Source organism: Prunus mume, linkage group LG7, assembly GCF_029339155.1.
Source record: "Prunus mume cultivar Tortuosa linkage group LG7, ASM2933915v1, whole genome shotgun sequence".
NCBI classification, from domain to species: Eukaryota; Viridiplantae; Streptophyta; class Magnoliopsida; order Rosales; family Rosaceae; genus Prunus; species Prunus mume.
Genome location: NC_142704.1, coordinates 20,041,902 through 20,065,632, shown reverse-complemented (window position 1 = coordinate 20,065,632; position 23,731 = coordinate 20,041,902). Strand labels below are relative to the sequence as shown.

The window sequence follows — 23,731 nt, the reverse complement described above, 5'->3', positions numbered from 1 at the left end:
TTTGGGAACGCTAGGAAATAAGGACTTTAAGAACTGTCATTTTCTCTCATTTCCATGTTTAGTTTGTGTCATATTATGAATGAAATGTTGTTCGATTTTCTAACAATACCCTTGATTTTTTTTTTATATTAAAAGTTATTAATTTGAAGAGTTTTTTTAAGGGTCAAAAGTAGTGTTTTAAAATAACAAGATGGGAATGCAATTTGAAACCCATTTCCAAGCTCCTAAACCTTGAACCAAACGGGCCCTTAGAACACTAAAATAATAACCATTAAGTGCATGGTTGAATGATTTTGGATTCTTATGATTGTTTGCATAGATGATCTTTGAGTGAATAACTAAAAAATGAACCGTTCATATGCTGAAATACATTAACAGTTCTAATTGTTGAAATACAATGCAGATTAGACCCCAGAAAACTCATGTGATATGTGGGAAAGTAAGGAGAGGCTTGGTTTAAGTAATGTAAAGTAGATGTTGTGTCTGATCGATCTTACGGTCAAATTGGCTTTATTTGATTTATGACGTAGTCCGGTTTAGAAAGACTCCATATTTGATGTCGCCCTTTTACAAATCTTACCAGCTCAAAGTATTAAAGGAATTTTGGACTATCTTTTCATTCACTTTGGTTAATGTTGTTTGATTTCACACGAAATATGTGCTATGATTTCACACGAAATATGTGCTATGATTTTATTAAGATTCAAATTACAATCGATGTGGATGAATAATAAAAATGTTTGTGGCATCACAAACTGATTTGAAACCTCACGCTCAATAACAAGAAACAATGAATCAAATACTCAACAACAAAAGAATGTACAATCAAATATCAAGTCATGAGCATCCAAAGAAAGCCAATAGTAAGAAGCATTATCAAAGCAAATCTTGTTCCAACAGTTGTTGCTGCAGATGTACTGGGACCTGGCCCAGCCGTGGCGCTAGGCCATGAGCTTGGGCTCGAGCTTGGAGCAGATGAAGATGAAGATGGCAGAACAGTTATAACAAGCTTTTGGTTCCCCACTTCACAGTGCTGGCCAACACCACAAATGTACCATTTTCTCCCTGGGGTTGCGAGGTTGATCACATCTTTTCCACTTGTTAATGGCACACTGTCTAATGGAGCTGCACATTGCTGAAAGCCAGTCCCATTCACTTTGAGCACAGTGTGGGCTCCTTTTGGATAATTAAAAACTGCACAAAACCAAATCACAAGAATCTTTCAATTAGTTTTAGTTCCCAAACCAACAATTAAAAGAAGAAAAAAGAAATTACAAGTTTGAGAATGAAGAGTTGCATAATTTCATTACCAAGATTGTCGCCAACATAGAACAACTTTTCTTGAGCCCAAGCTTGGTAATCGAAATTAATCGTCCAACCTTTATCGTCGCCAACGACATAATCTGTTGCCAAAATTGAAGGGAAAAATATTGCTAGAATGACTAGGATACTGTAGAGATTGGAAGAGGCCATTACAACTCGGTAGTTTCTTCTAAGATTTTTTTTTTTTTTTCCTTGTGTGGGGGAAGGAATTTGGTTGTTTTTGAGATGAGGAGCTCACTTGATTTGTTTGCCAAAATAAGTTGAAATGCTGCCCATTTATAGAGTCTGGTTTTTTGTCAAGTATAAGCCACAGAAGTATAGCATCTGGCCAGGGTCGGCAATATTGACTCTGCCGAATGGCACGAAAATAGCTAGATTGATTTAATGCAACTATAATATTAATGTTTTGTTCGAGCTATTCAAAAACACTTAACAGAACAGGCTCTTTTCTTTTGTATGACCAAGTTCTATGAAGTTACTAGTGGCCTGCCAGCCTGCCTGCCTTCTCCACTCCAAAAGAAAATTTGTAAACGCGTATAAGGTGGTATTTTTCCCCAGTATCATTTATTTGCCCTATTATGGCTGTTTCTAATTAACTTCTTCATTGTTTTGGCTTGGTTTGAGTATTGCAGAGAAACACTTATATGAAATGGGGATAACACTATTTTGTTATCCCCGGCTAATCACGGTATGCCATGCGTGATAACGTTTTCATGTGACATTCTGTGACTGGCAAGGAATAGTAAAACAGTGTTATCCTCGTTTTATACAAGTTATTCTTACAAAGATATTTGTGGCACAATTAATGTTGTGGCTTATCCTTGGCTTTATTTCATGCATATTCTGGTAACTCTAGATTTAATCTCTGATGCTTTTTTAGTCGATTGTAAATCGTCATAATCCTTCAATAAAATCCTATCATCTTTCTTCAATTAAAATAATAAAATGCCAACAAAAAATGCACAATATTATATCTTTCATTACTCCATCTTTCGTACTCCTTTACAGATTTCTTAGCTATCTTAAATTTGCACCCTTTTTACTTAAAGTTCCACTGCGTTCAGGGTTTAATAGTAAAACTCAAAAATACAAAATAATATTGAATTTATAATAAAATGCTTAGATTGAGAAAGAATCACAAGTAACTAGGGTTTCATAATGGTTTGTATGCAAATAACATTCATGTCTGCCTAGTTCGGTCCTCTAAAGTAAAAAGTTTAACGACTTTGAATATCTTTTAACCTCAAATTTTTTATTATTAACTTCTAATGATTGTGTTGATCCCTATAGGTATAAATAAGGCATAGATACTACCAACTCAAAGGAGTAAGCGAATTTAATGACATTGTGTGTGCTAAGGAGAAGTGTGGTGGTAATTTGGATAATGGTGGTCAGAGGTTCATTGAGTGGATTGATCGTAATCATCTTGTTGACTTGGGCTTCTCTGGAGCTAATTTCACTTGGTGTAACAAAAGGAATTCTGAGGGTGTTATTTGGAAAAGGCTTGATAGAGGTTTATGTAATATTAAGTGGCGGCTTTTGTTTCCTGAAGCCCATTTATCTCATCTTCCTAGGGTGAACTCGGATCATTGCCCTCTTTTGGTGAAGTTATTGTCTAATCATGCTCCAGCTAGAGCTTCTTTGCCTTTTAGGTTTCAAGCTATGTGGTTAAACCATCCTGATTTCTCTGAGTTCATATCTGATATTTGGAGTTCTAGTGAGGGTCATGCTGTTCATAAATCTATTAGTCTTATTCCTTCTCTCCATCATTGGAATAAGCATGTTTTTGGCTGCCTTTTTCAAAAGAAAAAGAAGCTCTTAGCTAGGCTTGCTGGTATTCAACGAAACTTGTGTTTGCAGTCCAATCCCTTTCTCTGTAATCTTGAGGTTGAGTTGACTAAAGAGTATAATCTCATTCTTGATCATGAAGAGATGTTCTGGCTTCAAAAATCTCGAAATACTTGGCTAAGGGAAGGAGATCGGAACACTAAGTTTTTTCATCTGTCTACTGTCATAAGAAGAAGAAGGAATAAGTTGGAAGGGTTGAATAATGATGATGGGGTGTGGGTGACTGAGAAGAGTAGTATGAAGCAGATTGTTTGTGAGTATTTTCAAGGGTTGTTTAACGTCTCTGTCTCAGCTGGTGCGTATTCTTTGCTTCCTCATTTGTTTCCTCAGCTTGATTGTGATGAGTTAGCCAGTTTAAGTGGCACTGTCACGGAATTAGAAATTAAACATAGTTTGTTTGCTATTGGAGGCCTTAAAACCCCAGGGCCAGATGGTTTCCCTGCTATTTTTTATCAGAATTTTTGGGACCTTTGTTCTAGTGATATCAGATCTGTTGTTAAGGATTGTTTTATATCTGCCTCTCTTCCTGAGCATCTCAATGATACCTTGATTGCTTTGGTCCCTAAGGTGGAGAGGCCTACCTCTATGCCTCAGTTAAGGCCTATCAGTCTGTGTAACACTCTTTATAAAGTGGTTTCTAAGATTCTTGTGGCAAGACTTAGACCTCTTATGACTAAGCTTGTTAGTCCCTCTCAAGTGAGTTTTGTGCCAGGCAGACATATTACTGATAATATTGTTGTGGCCCAGGAAATGTTACATAAATTTAAAGTTTCGAAAGGGAAAAAAGGGTTTGTGGCTTGGAAAATTGATCTATCCAAGGCATATGATCGTTTAAGCTGGAATTTTATTAGGGAAGTGCTTTGGGAAGTTGGCATTCGAGGCAGGATTCTTGAGCTTCTTATGAGTTGTATTTGTTCTGTTCAGTATAGAGCTGTCCTTAATGGTGAGTTAACTGAAACTTTTGTTCCTAAATGTGGGATTAGGCAAGGTGATCCTCTTTCCCCCTATATTTTTGTCTTGTGCATGGAGAAACTTTCTCATCTTATTCATCAAAAAGTTCAGGATAATATCTGGAAGCCTGTTCAGATCTGTCAAGGGGGTCCTATGGTGTCGCATTTATTCTTTGCTGATGATCTCATCCTTTTTGGCAAAGCTTCAGTTACTCAGGCTAAGGTTATGAAGCAATGCTTAGATGATTTCTGTAATCTCTCTGGTCAAAGGGTTAGTTTTGAGAAATCTGCGATTTGTGTTTCCCCAAATACCTGCTCTGATTTAGCCCGTCAAGTTGCTGCTATCAGTGGTTCTCCTCTTACTGATTGTCTTGGTAAATACCTTGGGGTTCCTTTGATTCATAAGAGAGTTACTAAGGCTACTTATCTTGAGATTGTTGAGAAGGTTCAAAGAAGGTTGTCTGCGTGGAAGAGTCATACTCTTTCTATGGCTGGTAGGATTACCTTGCTACAGTCTGTTGCTTCTGCAATCCCTATTTATGCAATGCAAACTGCTCACTTCCTATCTCTGTTTGTGATAAACTTGATCAGTTAAATAGGAATTTCCTCTGGGGCCATACTGTGGATAAGAGTAAGGTTCATCTTGTTAAGTGGGAGATTGTTGGTCAACCTAAGACTGCTGGTGGTTTGGGAATCAAGAAAACTGCTTGGATGAATCAAGCTTTGTTGGCTAAGACTGGTTGGAGATTGCTTCAGAATGATCAAGGTCTTTGGTCTCAAATTTTGAACGCTAAGTATTTAAGGCAGTATGATCTTCTTGCTGCCAAGGATCTTCATTTGAGTTGCAGTTCTAGTGCTTGGAGGGGTGTGTTATATGGTGCTAAGCTCCTCCCTCATGGCCTTCAATGGAGGGTAGGTTCTGGTGACAACATCTTATTTTGGACTGATTCTTGGTTAAGCTGTGGTCCTCTGCTGAGTCATGCCTTAATTGATTTATCTGAGGAAATGCTCCAGCTTAACGTAAGTGATTTTTTGGAAGATGGTTGTTGGGATTTGAATTGTCTGCAGGAATGTTTGCCTAATGAGATTGTTCAGATGATTCTAAGCACTCATGCCGGTTTCCTTGGAAGTGGCCTGGATAAAAGAATCTGGAAGTGCACTCCTAATGGTGACTTCTCTGTTAAGTCAGTTTATGGTATCAGTTTTCTTGAAGGGAATGTGCTTCAGTGGCAGTGGGGCTTTATTTGGAAGCTTAAAATCCCTCCTAAGATTAAAGCTTTTCTGTGGTTGTTGTGCCATAAGAAGTTGCTTACCAATTATCAAAGACAAAAGAGGGGCCTTGCTTCTTGTGCTGCTTGTCCTAGATGCAGTTACCCTGTTGAAACTATTGAGCATTTAGTTAGTGGTTGCTGTTGCTCTATGGATATTTGGAGTGGCTTTGGGCTTAATGATGAGTGGGCTCATTGCCATGACGGTGACTTTGATGTTTGGCTTTTGCACAATCTGCAGTCTAAACGTGTTGGTTGTGATAAGTTATCTTGGCCCTTAGTTTTTGCTGTTTGCCTCTGGTTCATCTGGAAGTGGCGGTGTAAAATTGTTTTTGAGGCTAGGTTTGTCATGCCTTCTGAGCCTCATAAGATGATTCAGCAGTATGCTATGGACTGGTTTATAGCTTGTAAGCCTATGCTTAGCTCTCCCAAGAAGTGTGTTGTGCAGGTGCATTGGCATGCCCCTCTTCCTGGTGTTTTTAAGTTGAACACTGATGGGAGTAGGAATTCTGGTTCTGGTGCTATTGGAGCAGGTGGTGTGATTAGAAACTCTGCAGGGGTTTGGATTACGGGCTTTGCTGTCAATCAAGGTGTTGGTTCTACTCTTGAGGCTGAACTTTGGGGTGTTTTTTGGGGGCTTCATCTGGCTTGGGAGATTGGTTGCAGACATATTGAGGTGGAATGTGATGCTAATTCTGTGGTGTCTCTTCTCACTGGCTCCATTGCTTCCACACATCCTCTCTTTAGCTTGCTAAGTTGTTGCAAGTTGAAGTTGCAGCAAGATTGGGTTTGTTCTCTCACTCATGTGTTTCGTGAGCAAAACTGTGTTGCTGATGGTTTGGCTCACATGAGTCATGGTTTGTTTCCTGGCCTTCATCGGTTGGAGCTCGCGCCTCCTTGTGTCCGTGAGAGCCTTGCTGCTGATGTTTGCAGTCTGGCCAGGCCTAGAGTTGTGGCTGTTTAGTTTCTTTTGTTTTGGCCTCTTGGCCCCATTTCACCAAAAAAAAAAAAAGGAGTAAGCGAAAGAAAAAGTAACAACTACAAGCTCGTATACCGCGGCGTGCTGCACCAAATACTTCTACAAATCCTACAAGCTCAAATGATTAAAGGAAATAGAGTATTGAAAGCTAAAAAGCATAAGGTCGAATTGATGATTTTGGTCATCATAGTTTGGACAATCTTTTCATGCACTTTGATATCTTATATGATTTCAACTTTGCAAATGGTGTTCTTATAATTTAAAAATTGTCAATGGAGGCTAAATAAACAAAATGATCGTGCGAGGGAGGTATTTATGTCTCTTTCGATTGTTTTCGTATGAAAATTGCTTTGAGTTCACACTCAGTCAAAATTATAAATCATGTGGATGAATAATTCATATAAATGTTTCTGGTATTACATACGGATTTGAGACGTCACACTTAATAAAACAAAAGAATCAATCAAATACTCAACAAAAGAATACTAAGCCATGAGCATCCCAAAGGCAATAGTATTAGTAACCATCATCAAAGCAAATCTTGTTCCAACACTTGTAGTTGCTGAAGATGTACTGGGGCCTGGCCCAGCTGTGGCACTAGGCCATGAGCTAGGGCTTGAGCTTGGAGTAGATGAAGATGAAGATGGCAGAACAGTTATAACAAGCTTTTGGTTCCCCACTTCACAGTGCTGGCCAACACCACAAATGTACCATTTTCTCCCTGGGGTTGCAAGGTTGATCACATCTTTTCCACTTGTTAATGGCACACTGTCTAATGGAGCTGCACATTGTTGAAATCCAGTGCCGTTCACTTTGAGCACAGTGTGGGCTCCTTTTGGATAGTTAAAAACTGCATCCACACCAAATCACAAAAGAAAATCTTGAGTTTCGTTATCATACCAATAATAAATAAATAAACGGAAAAGAAAATGTTAGGTTTGGAAATTAGAATTTAAATTACCAAGATTGTCACCAACATAGAACAACTTTCCCTGAGCCCAAGCTTGGTAATCGAAATTAATCGTCCAACCTTTATCGTCGCCAACGACATAATCTGTTGCCAAAACTGAAGGAACTAAAATTGCTAGGATGGGAAGGATAATGAAGAGCTGGGAAGAGGCCATTATAACTAGCAGTATTGAATTGGGTTGAGCTGGTTTTTAGTTTTTGTGGATTGTTTCTTTTACAGATGATGAGATCAATGGATTTGCTTGTAAAAATAAGTTGAAATGCTTCCAATTTATAGGGGTGGTTTCACTTGACCAAAAAAAACAAGAGTCTTGTTTGGAGAATAGTTCCAAGTCTGGCCATGGGTCGGCACTGTTCACTGAGCCTGCCGAATGGCAAGAAATGGTTTCAGCTAGAGTTAAAAACACTAACAAAGTATATGACTCGCCATTATTAAAAGATTTAGAAATTTCTTGACGCGTCAAAATGGCACATACCCTTCACAACCATCAACGCCTAGTCAAAATAATTTCCATCGATTATTTTTCATGACCATTTTTTATAAATATTACAGATGGGGAAATTTAGTTCTCTGCTTGAATTTCCACGGATTGCTTAAGGTGATCCTCAGCTAATTTGAACTGGGTTTCCACTTTGACCACGGCTTTCAGCATTGCCCGGTGAAAAGTCTTTATTACCCCTAAAAGATGAACCATATACGAGGGAAAAAAAATAATTTAATAATAAAATGACTAAAATAATAACTGAATCCGTGTATAATTAAATAATTTAATGACAGTTTGATAATTAACCCTAGTTAATTAACAACAGCCCGATTTTTAGGATTGTTCTTCTTTGAGTTGAAAATGTTATGTTGTTGTCTTCAAAAAAATAAAATAAAATAAAATAAAAAGACCTAAGTTAAGGAAATTGAGGATGAGTGTCCAACTCCTTTCATGATTTTACTGTTTGGATTGGGAAGGGTCCACAACAGATATAACCTTATTATGTTTAAATAAAAACCCAAAATCCAATTTAAGTTAAACTTGATCCGGATATCAAAATCAGTTAGGATTTTAATTAGGTTTACAAATGCGGATAAGATTAAGTTGATAGACTCTCATTATCTAACTTGTACTAGTAATCCTGCTAGACACAGGACGTTTTGAACTATAAATACTTCATCAAACCCACCTAATTTTGTACGCTTAATTCCATCGGTCCTTCAAAGTTGTTTTCTTAGCTTTCTTTAGATTGATCTTTGATTGAAAGAGAGAGAGAGAAAGAGTTAGAAGAAGGTAACAATGGCTGGGGGCGGTATAGCTCCATCGAGTGGTGTAAAACAATACCCTGGTAAACTCACAGCTAGGGTTCTTATAACATGTATTGTTGCGGCTACCGGTGGTCTGATTTTTGGGTACGACCTTGGAGTTTCAGGTATGTAACATTTTGTTTTTTCACAACCCAGTTTTATTTATTGTATATATGCATCCTTTAATTTCTAGAATTACCATGTACTTATAAGAACATACATGACATCGAATTTGATTTGGTGATTATGCAGGCGGCGTTACATCCATGGACTCTTTCTTGAAGAAGTTCTTTCCAGCGGTTTACCAGAAAGAGTCTTCGATCAAGCCTTCCGACGATCAGTACTGCAAATTCGATAGCCAGACACTTACACTTTTCACATCTTCGCTATATTTGGCTGCTCTGGTTGCATGCGTTTTTGCATCAACTATAACCAGAGTGTGTGGTCGCAGGCTCACAATGATCTTGGGTGGAGTTCTTTTCTTGGCTGGTGCCTTGGTCAATGCCTTTGCTAATGCTGTTTGGATGCTTTATGTTGGTCGTCTACTTCTTGGTTTTGGTATTGGATGTGCCAATCAGGTACCCATGATTATCATTTTCTTTTTTGATACATAGATTATACTTTATGAATTTTAGGTTATTCCCATCCCAGTTTGTTATCTCGTGTACTTTTTACAAACCCTAATTCGTTTTTTTTATGTTCTTTTTACGCAGTCTGTGCCGATCTATGTCTCCGAAACAGCCCCATCTAAATACCGTGGTGCTCTCAACATGATGTTCCAATTGTCCATCACAATTGGAATCCTTGCTGCTGGTGTGCTTAACTATTTCTTTGCCGAGATCAAAGGCGGTGGGGGATGGCGTTTGAGTTTGGGAGGTGCTGCAGTCCCTGCCATTATAATCATAGTTGGAGCATTGTTTTTACCTGATACACCAAACTCCTTGGTCGAGCGTGGCAAGCATGAGGAAGCCAAAGCTCAGCTTCTTAAGCTCAGAGGAGTTCCTAATGTTGATGAGGAGTTCAATGATCTAGTTGCGGCCAGTGAAGCATCCAAGTTGGTAAAACACCCATGGGTTAGCTTGTTGAGCAGGAAATATAGACCCCAGCTTGTGTTTGCAATCGGCATCCCCGCCTTCCAGCAACTCACCGGCATGAACGTGATCACGTTTTATGCTCCTGTCTTGTTCAAAACAATGGGGTTTGGAAGCAGTGCTTCTCTGATGTCAGCTGTCATCACCAATGTCGTTAATGCTTTAGCTACGTTTGTCTCAATTCTCACTGTTGATAAGGTTGGAAGGAGGAAACTTTTCTTACAGGGTGGTTGCCAAATGCTCCTCATGCAGGTATAATTCAAGTTCCTTTTTTCTTTCCCTGTTTTGTTTTGTTTTCTTCTATGTATATGTTTTACTTTCCTTAGATTCCACAAATTTAAAATTAAAAAAATTAAAAAACCTGAATTTAATGTTTTTTTTTTCTTCTTTTGTTGGCATTTTTAGGTGGGTGTTGGAATTGCTATGGCTGTTAAATTTGGGGTCAGCGGCAACCCTGGAAAGTTGACACTAGGGTTTGCAGTTCCCTTGGTGGTCTTAATCTGTGTTTACGTGGCTGGATTTGCTTGGTCTTGGGGCCCTCTAGGATGGTTGGTGCCCAGTGAAATTTTCCCACTTGAAGTAAGGTCTGCTGCTCAGTCTATCAATGTCTCCGTCAACATGATTTTCACCTTTGCCATAGCCCAAGTCTTCACAGCCATGCTCTGCCACATGAAGTTTGGCTTGTTCTTCTTCTTCTCTGTCTGTGTAGTGGCAATGAGCATTTTCATCTACAAATTGTTGCCCGAAACGAAAGGAGTTCCGATTGAAGAAATGCACACTGTGTGGGAGAATCATCCATATTGGCGTAAGTATGTTATTAAAGAGGAAGGCATTGCCATGGGCAAGGACAAGGGAGGACAGAGTGCCTAAAGATTTTATTTTTTCCTCTTTCGAAAAACAAATAGTTCATAGCTAACCACCTTTGCTTTCTTTTAATGTAACCCCATTAAGCCAACTAGCTTATCTTCTATAGCCTAGCTTGTGATAACGCCTATAACTATAGGTTTTATCAGTTGTGAAAAACCATGAGTTCTCAAACTTTATATTACAAACCACAATTTCGATCGCCATGTATGATTATCTGATTAATCCCCTTATTTTGTCCCTCATTCTCTCTTGTGATTTCACCCCTTGCACACTGCAATTAAAGGGAAAACACTTCAATTTGTTGGAAGAAAATTAACTTGAATTGTAATTAACACCTCAATTTGATCGAATCAATAGAGAACATCCCTCACAACAAGACAGCAATATAAGAGCACTAAAATCGATGTTCGGGTTGGTTGTAGTGTCTTTTAGATTTGGTTTTGATTTTGTTGCTTTTTGTGCAGGAGTGTAGCCAAAATTATTAGGTTAGTTAGTTAGGTCAAAATTTCAAACACTACTAAAAAAATACATAAATAGTAAAAAGTGATGTGATATGTGGGTTATCTGTAACCAACTCATTGTGGTCACGGGGTAAACACTGTCCTTTATTAGTTGGTACATGTTGGCTATTTGTCATGACATAAGTGTCACACTTAAATTGTGAATCACTAAGCAATGGGCTTGTAGCTTAAGTGGTTAAGAGCAGTTATCATTGCACCTGAGGTCCTGTATTTGAATTCCCCCTTCTTAATATCGCTTATGTAAAAAGTGTGAATCACTAAAATTCAAAAACAAAGATGATGAATGAAGGGTGCCACAACCATACTTTTTGTTTTTGTTTTTGTAAAAGTACCACAACCATTTGATTCTTCTTCTTTGTCATGGATCCTCTCACATGATAAGCCTCTCGCCAACACCGTTATACCATGTGGCCATATTCTCATATCCTACAATAATTTTTCCACGTTCAGGCAATACAACCTCCTCTCTTAGTAACTCGATTAATATTAAACATACGTAAGGTGGATTATTGTCACTTTCTAAAGGTAATGTGTGATTTTACTTTAGGGGCAGCAGTATAATTAGCCTTGATATAATTTATGTCACAAAAGAGAAATGTGTAGGATGCCAAGCACTGCATCATGAAAATCATGGAGTCAAATGCAAGCAAAGTCAAGTTGGTAACATCCATGTATATTCTGCATGTTCAATGAAATTATGCAATGTATATCTCACGGTATAAAGCTATATGTTGGTCAAAATTAATAAGAAAACTGCCTTGAATATTTCTTTTAAGATCCAAATGTGAAAAATCATTCATATAAATAGTGGTAGTGTCACAAATCCATTTCAGAACTTACACTTATTATTTCAGTAAAGAATTAATCAAATACACAGAATCAATGATGAGACCTTAGTCCAAATATTAAGCCATGAGCATCCCAAGAATGCCAACAACAGCCATCATCCACCAATATTTTGTTCCAAGACTTGCACTTGCTGCAGAGGTGTAGGGGATTGAGGTGCTAGGGCTTGAGGCAGTGAGACTTGGGCTAGGGGCAAGAGAAGATGGCAGCACAGTTATCAGAAGCTTCTGGTTCCCTACTGCACAATGCTTGGCAACACCACAAATGTACCATTTTCTCCCTGGGGTTGCAAGGCTGATCACGTCATTTCCACTTGTTAATGGCACAGAGTCTAATGGAGCTGCACATTGTTGGAAACCAGTCCCATTCACTTTGAACACATTGTGAGCTCCTTTTGGATAGTTAAAAACTGCACCAAAACCAAATCACATTGTCTTGAATTAGTTCTTTGACTAAAGATTAAATACTAAAAGAAAGGGACATGGGCTTAGCCAAGTTGGCTAAAGCGAATGTGCTTCCCAGTCTGCACCCGAATTCGAATCCCCTCCCCGTAGCTTAGATTAATTTAAAATAAAATATTAAAAAGAAAAAAAGGAAAATAAATAAATTGCAAGTTTGTGGAATGCTTCATAATTTAATTACCAAGTTTGTCACCAACATAGAACTGCTTTCCCTGAGCCCAAGCTTGGTAGTCAAAATTGATGGTCCAGCCTTTATCATCACCAACAATGAATTCAGTAGCCAACATACAAGGGGAAACTAGTGCTAGAGTGGCAAGGATAATGAAGAGCTGGGAATTATAGGCCATTTCAACTGGTTTTGAGTGTTGGCTTCGGAATTTCTATGAACCTCGGTTGTTTTGAGAAGATGAGCTCAGTTGATTTGGTTGTCAAAATGAGTTCAAATGCTGCCAATTTATATAAGATTTGGTCTGGCTAGGGACGGCACTGCCACTGCCGAATGGCATTAAAAGATTGTATAGTTAAAATTACAATGTAATTATAATATTAATTGGAAAGCAAAGTTTGACTACTAGAAGATTAATTTTGTTTGAGCTATGTATTCCAAATTGGGTTTTTTTAATAATAAAAAATAAAAAATTTCTCAGAGGCCTGCCTCTGCCGCGTATGAGGACCTTCTTCCATCAATCAATTTTCATGGCAATTTTTCATTATTCTATTAGAGGCGTAAAACGATTGGCACCATTTTGTTATTGCATGGTCTGATATTAGTGCTTCTAAAATTCATCCAAAAATTTGATCAATGCACCCATCATTTGAGTTTTTCACATTAATTCCTCTCCCCTCCCCTGTAATTTAGACTATCATATATACTCAAAAAGAAAAAAAAGTTTTCGCACTTTTCCCACCTAGAAATTGGGCCTGAAATGGCATTGTTTGGGCCTGAATAGACCAAACAATTTTATTGAGATCTTAAGCCACATACTATTCAAAGCTTTTATCCTTGCATGTCATAGTTATTGCTCTCAATGTCATAATCAAGTAAAAATCTTAAACCACCAAAATCATTTGATTTTCCCTCACGGGATGTCCCTCCAAAAACCCACTTTTTCTCAAGAAAAGTATTGGCTCCCATAGCAGAACCCACGTACCTTCTAATTTTCCCACTTTTTTGTGAAGACACCTAAAAAGTACACAAGGAACAAGCTTCCAACAAAATATCAAATATAAACAACATATGAGACTTAACATGAAAACTAGTCTAAGAACTAAGTCTTAGTTTCACTCTAGCATCAGCAGAAGCAAAATGGATCAAAGACCACCTTCTCCAAGTTTCCTCAACTCTCATTTTATTGATATCCATGAAGTCTTGCCAGAAGAAGACGAAGAAGAAGAAGAAGAAGAAGCAGACGAAGGGAGTATTAGAAGAGAGAACCCATTTAGCAGAACCATTAAAATCAATAGAGAGATGAAGAGAAGTGATGGGAGTTTCAATAGGCAAGTTTCATTGGAGACTGGATTTTCAGTGCTTAAAAAAGAGTCCAAGGCTAAAGATGAGAAGAGGGTTAATCTGCCCAGGAGTGGAAGAAGTTTCGGAGGCTTCGATTCGAGTAGCAGGCTTGGCATGGAAGGAAGGAAAGGAGACTTCAGTATTTTCAAGACCAAATCATCAACTCTGAGTAAGCAGAACTCTGTGTTGCCATCAAAGAAGGAAAGAGAGCAGATGGAGTCTCAGAGGACCACTGATGGCAATGGAGAAGGACTTGATGAATCTGTTAATCACAGCGTTCCTGCTGGAAGATACTTTGCTGCGCTTAGAGGACCTGAACTTGACCAAGTCAAGGTAACACACTGATCAAAGCAGGTTCCAATGTCTAGTGTTGAACTAATTGTTCCAACATTTTCATATGTTAATATAATTTTACTCATTTGATAGAAGTGATTTGAAATCGCTTTCAGTCATTTTTTAGATATCCGACCCGTTATGTTGCCAAATTGTCAATCTAATATCATACATTTAAATCAGAATCAGCCTCTTCAATGACTCAAATTAACACTGACAACATATCATATCAAATTATAGAGCAAGAGAACAATATCTGTATAAGTATATTGATCACTATTATTTACCAGATATATCTTAACTACTTAATTTATGAGTTACTATATGGTTTGCAGGATGATGAGGATATTCTCCTCCCAAAAGATGAGAAATGGCCCTTTCTCCTCAGATTTCCAATTGGATGCTTTGGTATTTGTCTTGGCCTTAGCAGCCAAGCTGTGTTATGGCATGCCCTGGCCACCAGCCCAGCCACCAAGTTTCTCAATATCTCACCCTTCATAAACCTTGCCCTCTGGTTATTAGCAGTGCCAGTCCTGCTCTGTGTCTCCTTCACCTACATCCTCAAATGCATCTTCTACTTTGAAGCAGTGAAAAGAGAGTACTTCCACCCGGTTCGGGTCAACTTCTTCTTTGCTCCTTGGGTTGTCTGCATGTTCTTAACCCTTGGTGTACCACCTGCAATAGCCCCAGAAAAAATTCAACCTTTCATTTGGTGCACTTTCGTGGCACCCTATTTTCTTCTTGAGCTAAAGATCTATGGACAGTGGCTTTCAGGTGGGAAGAGAAGGCTTTGTAAGGTTGCCAATCCATCTTCTCATCTCTCAGTAGTTGGGAATTTTGTCGGGGCAATTTTGGCTGCCAAGGCTGGGTGGGATGAGGCTGCCAAGTTTTTGTGGGCAGTTGGCTTTGCACACTATCTTGTGGTTTTTGTGACTTTGTATCAGAGATTGCCTACTAGTGAAGCATTGCCTAAGGAGCTACACCCTGTGTACTCCATGTTCATCGCAGCCCCATCAGCTGCAAGCATTGCTTGGGAAACTATTTACGGGGAGTTTGACGGGGTGTCGCGGACCTGCTACTTCATTGCATTGTTTCTGTATGTTTCACTGGTCGTAAGGATCAATTTCTTCACAGGGTTTAGGTAAGCTACTCCTTTGTTTTACATGTTATGTTATCAAACTATTAATCAAGACTGGACATTGAAACATAATTTCATCTAACCAATAGGCTCATCCTTTTGTAGATTTTCAGTGGCTTGGTGGTCTTACACCTTTCCAATGACAACTTTCTCAGTAGCCACCATCAAGTATGCAGAACAAGTACCGTCAGTTGGAAGCAAGGGCCTTGCAGTTACTCTTTCTCTCATGTCATCTGCTATGGTGTCAGTATTGTTCATGTGCACGCTTCTTCATGCCTTTGTTTGGCACACATTGTTCCCAAACGATCTTGCCATTGCCATAACAAAGAGAAGACTTGGCAAAGAGAAGAAACCCTTCAAAAGAGCCTATGATATAAAGCGCTGGACAAAGCAGGCTCTAACCAAGCACAATTTGATAACCAAGGATTTTGATGGAGGGAAAGAAGAGGGCTAGAGAGAGAGAGAGAGAGAGAGATCAGCAGTTAAATGGAAATTACATATAAAGTTCTGTAATTGTTTTTCAACATATCATCCTATTGAGCACATAACTGCAAATTGTGTATATTCTTTGACTAATCGCAATTACATGTGTCTGGGTGCCACTAAAAGAAAATGTTGTAAGTAAGAGGTGGCCTTAACAGCTATACAACACCGGCCTTCGACATATTTATTCGATTTCAACTGAAATCAATTGGAGAAATGCAAAAAAAAGTTGCTGGTTTTACATATATCTGAAAGAACACCAGCCATTGTGGATTTTCCATTTACAACAGAAGGGCGGGCTTCATAATCTTTCCAAAGAGTTGTGCAATCATCGGTCGAAAACATATTTTTGATGCCCTTGTAGGAGCTATTTCAGAACTTTGTGCACCTTCACTTTCAACGGACGCCAAAACTCCTGCAGCAATTTCAGGGACAATAATTGAATAAGAAAAATATAGAAATGAGAATAGCATCAATTATCCATCATTCAGCTGGCACACCTCATCCTCAATTTGTTATCAACATCAGTGGTGCACCTGTCACCCCCATATTGAGCCTGCTTTGCATCAAACAGAGAAGGTTTTTCTTTGACCATTATCTACAAGAGGATGTGAGACCACATGCATAGAAGATGAGAGAAGGAATTAAACGAATCTCAAGCACTCATAAGGACCAAAAATAAATAAGCACTGAAGATTATATTAACAATCAGTTCTATAAGGTACTTTACCTTGTGTTCTGGTTGGAAAAAATTCGATCTATTTTCTTTTGAGTCCTTATGCCAAAAAAAAAAAATCAAATAACTCAAAAGTTACTAAGGAACGTGAATTCTAATCAATAGTATATGTTTGACGTTTAATGAAAGGGGAACAAGGATAACCTTCATAGATAAAGATGTAGGCTGAGACACTTTCAACCGTGATCCATTCTTTGGCTGGAGCTCAGATGTCAAAGACAGCTAGGATTCAACCGAAGAACAAATGAGAATTACAGGTATGTAAAGTTATGGAACGGTAATATGGTTACAATATAGGAACAATAAGAGAGAATTACTACAAAAGGGATACAAAGAAGAACTACAAAAACTTGTCAGCATCTACCTTACTGAAGAGATCCGTTGGTGGAAACTGCTGATTTTTCCTCTCTGTCTGAAAATTAAATTCCTTTATATGAAACAAAAACATGCTGTTAGCTTAGATGATGCTGAGAACTGGGAAATATAAACAATATGTCGTCACTAAGCAATAGGATAACATCTTTGAGCTACCATTGGTACAGTGGTTTCCCGCTTGTTATTCCAGAAAACACCAATATCTCCTTTGCTAGATAAAATCTGCACTAAGATAGGAAATAATCCCATAGTTGGTATCTGCTAGAATGAATTTCTAGTAAATTAGCAGTAAAACATTACCTTTTTATTAAGAGGACGAGCTTTGAATTTTTGCATTACTTCATTTCCATCCTGCTTGGGACCATCCACCGTACTTGGTCTAATCAAAGTAGATCAAACCCAGAGTAAGAACTATTTTTCAGTTATACAAAACATTGGAAAATGTAAACTGAGCATTCCTTTTTCTCATGTGGACTAAATGTAAACTGGGCATTCCTTTTTTCTCATGTTGACTTTGGTTTAAAAGATTCTCTGTTATTACCTTCTAGATTCTCTGTTTCCATTTTCTGCAACAGTAGAAATACTACGTTTGTCCAAACCCTGCAAAATGGACAATAATAGTCATGATTCCATTAAAAAAAATTGGGCACAAGGTTTTACATTTGACAGTAGGGATCACTTTGACTTCAGATAACAGTGAAAACTACTTAATGAAAATAACAGCTAACCTTCTCAGGATCATTGAAACAATATGAGGATGATGAAACAGCAGATGTATTCTGCATTGCCCTTTCCATTGTCTTGAGGTGAAATTCCTAAGAAGAAACGTAACAAAGGGATTCTGAGCCATAAAACTCCAAAACAAAATTATTTATATAGAACCTTCTTCTTTATTTCGTTTCAGTTTGAGCTACAGAAGTCATTATCTTCCAAGCCACTGGTGCAGAGTAACAATATGTTAAGAACAAGCAAATTATAAATATCAAACACTCACTTGAAATTCTGGCAACTTTGGAGTGCTCCTTGTTGGGAGTGGCAATGAAGGAGCCTCGAAAATCTGCAGTTTAGAAACAGAAACTTGAGGGAAGAATGACAGTGAAAACACTATTCAAATCCCGATTTAATAACTTTAAGTACCAACTTTTCGGTTCAATGGACGAGCTTTGAATTTTCGATGAGCTGATGTCACTTGTTCTAGCACTGATGCATTCTTAGGCCTGAAATATGAACATATAATAACTACCTTGCAGACTGGTAAATAAAGCTATGTGCTTTGTGCCCTGATAGAATGAACTCACCTTATCCTATGTGCCCTAGATGCTGTTTCAAGGTCCGGCTCTCTTGGAATAGTAAGTCTCAACTTGGCATGAGCAGTGGTTTTATCAAAAGTTTCATCCTGAAATACCAACGCATAAATATTGTAATTTTATAAACTTTACTGATAACTTGGCGGATCTCTTATTTAGTAAATTATCTTTATACAACACTATAGGCCATCTTCAGTTCCCTTTTATGTATCACTTCAGCCATCTAAGAACAAAATCACAAGTAAGAAATATGGAAGACTTATGAGACCCAGAATTACATTAAAGACTTCGCTAACAATGTAAAATGTTCTGAAATACAGGTAGCAGTTGCATTTTGACAAAGGTAAATTGATCGAAAGTTTCAATTTGGGAGGACAGTTTTTGGCATAACCTTTAGTGTTATTGGGTGTAATTTTGGCATAACCTTTAGCCACACAAACAAAAGCTGTTGGTTTATTGGAAGCATGATTTCGTAAAGAAAATCACAAATTTCAGAATTTGCGAAGTTTTAGGCATTACTTATCAAACAAATACTGGACAAATCTAAAAACAATTCTTCTTTTTTTTTTTGGGTGGAAAATAAAACACCAAGCAGTAGGTAGAATACCTTTTTAGGCACCTTGTGAACCAAATTAGTTTGCTGCTTTGTGTCAGTAACCTGAAATGCAGAAAAAACAATGATGCTCAATTCAAAGGAACCACTAGTTCAAAAACCAAGTGTAAATTTTCAATCCAATTTTAGATACATATGAATTTACAGTAAGTCAAAAGCACACCTGACTTATGAATGAGAATAATACACATTCAAAAGAACATACTCATCATCCGGTAAGTACTGGTCCAAGTGTGTGTAATGGAAGAATACTGATCCAAGTTCTATAGAAAGACGATAAATTTTTGGAATATCCTCAATACAAATTACTGATAGACTAGTAAAACTTACATCCTTACGCAAATGACCCCCATCTAGCTTTTGCCTCTTGGCAGCTTGACTTTCAACCCCAGAAGAACTACATAAGCTCTTCTCGTTGTTTTCAAAATGCAGCATCTGAAATCTAACAGTGACGTAATAAAACATCAGAATGCGGTCAGTATGGGACATAAGGGTAATCATTTGGGTATACAGGACATAGAATGCAGGGATTTATCATATTGAATTAAATACTTTATTGGACAGAGTAATGCCCAACTTAACAACCCAGTAGCATTTTCACAAATAAGAGCCCCACCTAGAATATGTGGGGTGAGAAAGTATCTTAATGAAAACTATGCTGGTATGCATAGATGCAGAACATTCTGAATTACCTGGAACCGCCAATTTGAGGTTTCAGATTTTGCTTAGCGAGCTGACTTGCTGTAGGTTTCATCAAAGTTGAGCTCCTGGGGAAAGATGGCTTTACAGAAGATTTACTTTTACCTTTTAGCTTATCACCGGCTAAGTGATTGTAGAATGTCATTCCTGGAAAACAATTATATAAATTAAAGAGGGAGAAAAAAACTAAAAACAAAAGATACATTATGTTGGACCCATGGAATAACTTAATCATAGTTCATGATAACATCCTACTCAATATTTGTGTAAAGCTTAATTTCAGCTGAAAGTCTTCAGATTTTAAAATAGGTACAGTAAAATTAATCATGAATAACGTAAGTTGCAAAATATAAGTATTCACTAAATCATTATATCATGCTCTTAATTTATTCGGAAACCATTTGGGAAATCCATTAGTGAACACAGTAGTCATAAAGGTATCAGAATGATCACCTGTACCCGTTCCATGTGGTTGATTTAGAACTTTTTGTAAATTTCCAAATATCCCTCTGTTCATTCCTCCGCAATCTAGAAAATAGACACATTACATTTCAAAATTTAGACTTCAAACCAAGATAAAGATGCTCAAAAGACTTTGCTTTCTAAATCCTGCCTCTCCACCAGGCACAAACCAAGAAGTTTGATCGATACCTCTGTTATTTACATCCATTGCACATACTTCTTCGCCCCCACCCATATCACACTCGCCGTCATTCGTATTCTCCACGGCTCTGGATTTTGGGGAGATGTTTACATTTTCCCGGAGGATGTCCGCTCCTAGTACTAACCTTGTCACAAAAGCTGAAACAAACAAAAATGGCATAAGCTTGGTAGTTTTCCCTTCTATCCAATATATATAACTTCATGCATTGCTAAAATTCCTTAAACCACAGATATCTGTTTTGAATAAGGTAATGTATCACGGAATAAAATCAATTTTTGAATAGAAAAAAAAAAAGTTGAGTAAAAATATCACCAAAATAATCACTTTCAAATGGAATTGTCGGAATATAGATACAACATTGAAAAGAATCATTTTTTAATTTTAGCAAAGAAGAATGTTAGGGTTTGTAAATGCTTTAAAAAATCGATAAAGCCGAGCTTAATGTAGCTCAACTTAATCAAACGCACAGAAATATTCAAGAAGAAATAGTTCCAAAAATATAAATTTCAAGAAAACGTGTCGTCTAAGGTAGAGAAGCTCACGAGACGGCGGGTAGCTCTTGGCGGACTCGAACCAGAGCTCGGCTCGGCGAGCCTCCGCCGGAGTTTCCTCTCTGGTGAAGTTAAAGCACCGAGCGGCGTCGAACTCGTAGTCAATGTCAACTTCTTGAGCCATAAACACTTGCTCAACCTCCATTTCCATTCCCTCTCTCTCTTTCTCTCTCTTCCACTTTCACTCTCTACAATGCACCACAACCAGGGCCAAAGAGCATGGATCCAATCACCGAAAAGCTCTAATTCGGGACTCAGAGCTCAGAACCCGACCTGCTAAAGCCCTAAATCTGGAGGTTTCGGCTCCGTTTTGTAGCAGCAGCCAGAGAGAGAGAGCAAGGTCCGCTTGCCGCACTGTGGCACCACCCGTAAAAAATTTTGTAACTGAAATTTAAGCGCAAGGTACAAGGGGTCAAAAGCGCAAGGCCGTAGGGTGCAAGCGCTTTTAAGCCGGCAGAGTGCGTTTTGCAGGAGCGTTAGGCCTTTGGACATATGCCAGGCTTCTCTTTTTGTTTTGTAGCGTCGAAGTTTTTTGTAACGATCCGCAAAATTTGAACTTATGGCCCTGGAGAATTTATATATTATTATTATTTATTGGGATTTGGATTGGCGAATGTGCCCCTGTGGTTTTTGGGGAATTGCGAGCTGTTTGGGTTTGAAATTTGAATAGAGTGCTGGATAAGAGCGTCATTTCGGTTGTGTCCTTCGACTGAGGGGCAGTGTTATCGGCTTCTGCGCTCTGTTTCGGGTGGCGAAATCCTGTCTACGACTCTGAAATTTCGGCGCGTCTTCAGTATGCCCTTCGGGTTTCGTGGAATTACAAGATTGTCCCTAACGGTATAGAGGGAAAAATGGGGCCCCTCCTTTCACAGATTAAAAAATGAGACTCTGATCAAAGGGCAAGATAGGCAATATTAGAATTTGGTGCTGCAAATTGTATTGTGAAGTTCTTTTCATCTAGGTGTGCAATACCTCCAGATTCAGAACTTAACTCAAACTTAATTAAGGTTTAAATATGTTAATAAACTCATATCAACTCATTACAAATATATATTGTCATCGTTGTTTATGTGAATTTAATATAAAAGACCCACTAATGTAGTAGTTTGGAGCACTTGCTTTTTCAAAAAAGGTTATTGGTTCGAATCTTAGTATCCATGCAGTATGCGTAAGTTTAGTATACTATCGCTCATATTAATAAAAAAAAATCCTAAAAAATTAAAAAACTACTAAATGACCTGAGATTTTGTCTAATAAAATGACGAAAGATACCACTAAATCAAAGCCCCGTCGGTCACTATGTCTCTTCAATTATGTGATTTGATAGTTTGTCTTTCACAAAAAAAATATTTATAGGCACTCTTTGTCAAAGAGGAAATCATAAATGTAGACTTTATGGCCATAATGAAGTGTATATGCAAATCTTAGTCCAATATTCCCAATGAGGAAAATTCAACACACGGCACAATACAATGTCACACCAAAACGAGGATGTCATAAACTTGGGATTTTGAATCAAGACACGAATTGAGTAGATTATTTTTGTGTAAAAGATTTAAAATGCAACACCAACTAGGCAAAGTTGAACATTGTTTGTGCTTAAGTAGTTCCTATACAGGAGGTGACATGGTCATGGGTGCCTAGGAGTGCAAATTATGCGGCTCATGCAGCGGCGTCGATAGGTAACAGAGTTTTGGAACCGCAAAGTTGGGTCAACAGACCACCATTGTATCTCATTGGGGTGTTAACTTCTGATGGTTTGCCTTGTCCACCTCATGTTGCATCTGCTGTTTAGTTTTAATTCCTATTAGTAGTTAGTCTGCTGGGTAGGGACTGTTGTTCTAGGCTCCGGTGGAATCTAGCTATGTCTAACCCTGCTTTTGTTAGTTTGTTCTTGTGTTCTGCTGGCTCTTTGTGGCTTTTGCCTTCTGTTTGTATCTATATTCCCTGTTTTGGGGTTTTTTGGAATACAACATGAATTTCAGACCCCAAAAAAGAAAAAAAATGTAGTTCCTATACACAAAATTGTGTACAGATTACTGTCCTTTATCTGAACAAATTTGAAATATGGGTCCATCGATCACTGACGAAAGAATTGAATGAGCATTTGAGGGGCTTGTACTGGTCTGTAGCATCCGAGGCTTTTCTAATTGAATGGGAAGATTACTTGGTAGCTCAAAGTTTCAGAGATGTGACAGAAAATATAAATGATAACCTTTTTTTTTTTTCTTTTTCTGGTTCATCAATTCAATATGGGATTTTTTTTCCACATTGGATGCCTTTCCTTCACCTAACTTGTACTTTGCATCAACTAAGAACATACAACTTGGTTCTGAAGCAAATGGTGGAAGATGGCCTCATGTGCACAGGTGTTTTTCTTTGTGGACATAATGACCTAAATTTGGGTATGGGGCTGGGGCTCTGGGGAGCAAACAGCTTTTCAAACGTGCCCGACATTTGACAAGATGCAGCTTAGGCTGTAAGTAGCCTACAGTAGCATCCATCATATATTAGATTTTGCTAAGGTCCATAATGCAATAATATATGGTCACTCGTTAACACAGGGTTAAATGATTAATTCACCACCCAAGACAAGAATTCTGAAATTGTTTAAGAGAGTACGTGGATTCCAAGAAAAACTTGCATAAACCACATATATACACCGGTTGTAGGTAAGTTTTTCTCGTTATTTCTTCGCTACGGAATGATTATATATTTATTTTCTAAATCTAAAGTTGTATGCATATATATAATTGTAGGGGCTCGACATTCGGACCGGAAACTAATCAAACTGGTTGAACCAAACTGATTGGCTTGATTAGTTTGTTTTTTTGTTCCTTTAATTCCAGTTATCAACCGAATTGGACAGGCTCGATTCCGGCCTCCTAGTGCGGCTCGTTTCGGTTGC

General features: G+C 38.1%; 5 protein-coding genes and 2 pseudogenes across 5 annotated transcripts; 3 read left to right on the top strand and 4 right to left on the bottom strand.

Moving 5' to 3' along the window:
• Window positions 1–832: 832 nt before the first annotated feature.
• On the bottom strand, window positions 833–1,473 carry LOC103337336 (blue copper protein 1b pseudogene; annotated as a pseudogene).
• A 965-nt stretch (window positions 1,474–2,438) lies between these two features.
• Window positions 2,439–6,392, top strand: LOC148915702 (uncharacterized). The gene is given in 3 exon segments (XM_089041985.1): window positions 2,439–2,464; window positions 2,625–4,675; window positions 4,678–6,392. Coding segments are annotated over 3 exon segments (3,753 nt in total). The 3' UTR covers window positions 6,354–6,392.
• A 461-nt stretch (window positions 6,393–6,853) lies between these two features.
• LOC103337335 (blue copper protein 1a-like) lies at window positions 6,854–7,492 on the bottom strand. Its single transcript, XM_089041984.1, has 3 exons — window positions 7,330–7,492; window positions 6,991–7,218; window positions 6,854–6,948 (listed from the first exon to the last, which is right to left on the bottom strand). The coding sequence occupies exons 1-3, from the start codon at window positions 7,490–7,492 to the stop codon at window positions 6,854–6,856; spliced, it is 486 nt and encodes a 161-aa protein (XP_088898110.1).
• Window positions 7,493–8,371: 879 nt separating this feature from the next.
• Window positions 8,372–10,789, top strand: LOC103337334 (sugar carrier protein C-like). Its single transcript, XM_008240493.2, has 4 exons — window positions 8,372–8,753; window positions 8,881–9,206; window positions 9,342–9,971; window positions 10,125–10,789. The coding sequence occupies exons 1-4, from the start codon at window positions 8,621–8,623 to the stop codon at window positions 10,587–10,589; spliced, it is 1,554 nt and encodes a 517-aa protein (XP_008238715.1). The 5' UTR covers window positions 8,372–8,620; the 3' UTR covers window positions 10,590–10,789.
• Window positions 10,790–12,012: 1,223 nt separating this feature from the next.
• LOC103337332 (blue copper protein 1a pseudogene) lies at window positions 12,013–12,761 on the bottom strand (annotated as a pseudogene).
• A 904-nt stretch (window positions 12,762–13,665) lies between these two features.
• On the top strand, window positions 13,666–15,943 carry OZS1 (C4-dicarboxylate transporter/malic acid transport protein). The gene is made up of 3 exons (XM_008240491.2): window positions 13,666–14,257; window positions 14,593–15,398; window positions 15,501–15,943. The coding sequence occupies exons 1-3, from the start codon at window positions 13,721–13,723 to the stop codon at window positions 15,847–15,849; spliced, it is 1,692 nt and encodes a 563-aa protein (XP_008238713.2). The 5' UTR covers window positions 13,666–13,720; the 3' UTR covers window positions 15,850–15,943.
• Window positions 15,871–21,366, bottom strand: LOC103337300 (protein TPX2-like). The gene is made up of 18 exons (XM_008240462.3): window positions 20,815–21,366; window positions 20,260–20,409; window positions 20,062–20,136; window positions 19,602–19,755; window positions 19,240–19,351; window positions 18,904–18,954; window positions 18,288–18,385; window positions 18,131–18,206; window positions 17,984–18,046; window positions 17,718–17,804; window positions 17,531–17,589; window positions 17,290–17,368; window positions 17,146–17,211; window positions 16,979–17,041; window positions 16,759–16,836; window positions 16,609–16,653; window positions 16,379–16,476; window positions 15,871–16,293 (listed from the first exon to the last, which is right to left on the bottom strand). The coding sequence occupies exons 1-18, from the start codon at window positions 20,972–20,974 to the stop codon at window positions 16,275–16,277; spliced, it is 1,533 nt and encodes a 510-aa protein (XP_008238684.2). The 5' UTR covers window positions 20,975–21,366; the 3' UTR covers window positions 15,871–16,274.
• Between the last annotated feature and the right edge of the window lie 2,365 nt (window positions 21,367–23,731).

Bases quoted from the DNA above. Each gene is read 5' to 3' on its own strand.
- LOC103337335 (XM_089041984.1), bottom strand. From the start codon at position 7,492: ATGGCCTCTTCCCAGCTCTTCATTATCCTTCCCATCCTAGCAATTTTA. The intron at 7,219-7,329 runs GTAATTTAAATT...GTGTGGATGCAG, and splicing joins CTATGTTGGTGACAATCTTG to TTTTTAACTATCCAAAAGGA. The intron at 6,949-6,990 runs GCTCAAGCCCTA...CAGCTGGGCCAG, and splicing joins TTCATCTTCATCTACTCCAA to GCCCCAGTACATCTTCAGCA.
- LOC103337334 (XM_008240493.2), top strand. From the start codon at position 8,621: ATGGCTGGGGGCGGTATAGCTCCATCGAGTGGTGTAAAACAATACCCT. The intron at 8,754-8,880 runs GTATGTAACATT...GTGATTATGCAG, and splicing joins GTACGACCTTGGAGTTTCAG to GCGGCGTTACATCCATGGAC. The intron at 9,207-9,341 runs GTACCCATGATT...CTTTTTACGCAG, and splicing joins GTATTGGATGTGCCAATCAG to TCTGTGCCGATCTATGTCTC.
- OZS1 (XM_008240491.2), top strand. From the start codon at position 13,721: ATGGATCAAAGACCACCTTCTCCAAGTTTCCTCAACTCTCATTTTATT. The intron at 14,258-14,592 runs GTAACACACTGA...TATGGTTTGCAG, and splicing joins CTGAACTTGACCAAGTCAAG to GATGATGAGGATATTCTCCT. The intron at 15,399-15,500 runs GTAAGCTACTCC...ATCCTTTTGTAG, and splicing joins AATTTCTTCACAGGGTTTAG to ATTTTCAGTGGCTTGGTGGT.
- LOC103337300 (XM_008240462.3), bottom strand. From the start codon at position 20,974: ATGGAAATGGAGGTTGAGCAAGTGTTTATGGCTCAAGAAGTTGACATT. The intron at 17,369-17,530 runs GTAATAACAGAG...TACTTTGATTAG, and splicing joins GGAAACAGAGAATCTAGAAG to ACCAAGTACGGTGGATGGTC. The intron at 16,837-16,978 runs GTAGATGCTGAC...GTTGAATCCTAG, and splicing joins CAACGGATCTCTTCAGTAAG to CTGTCTTTGACATCTGAGCT.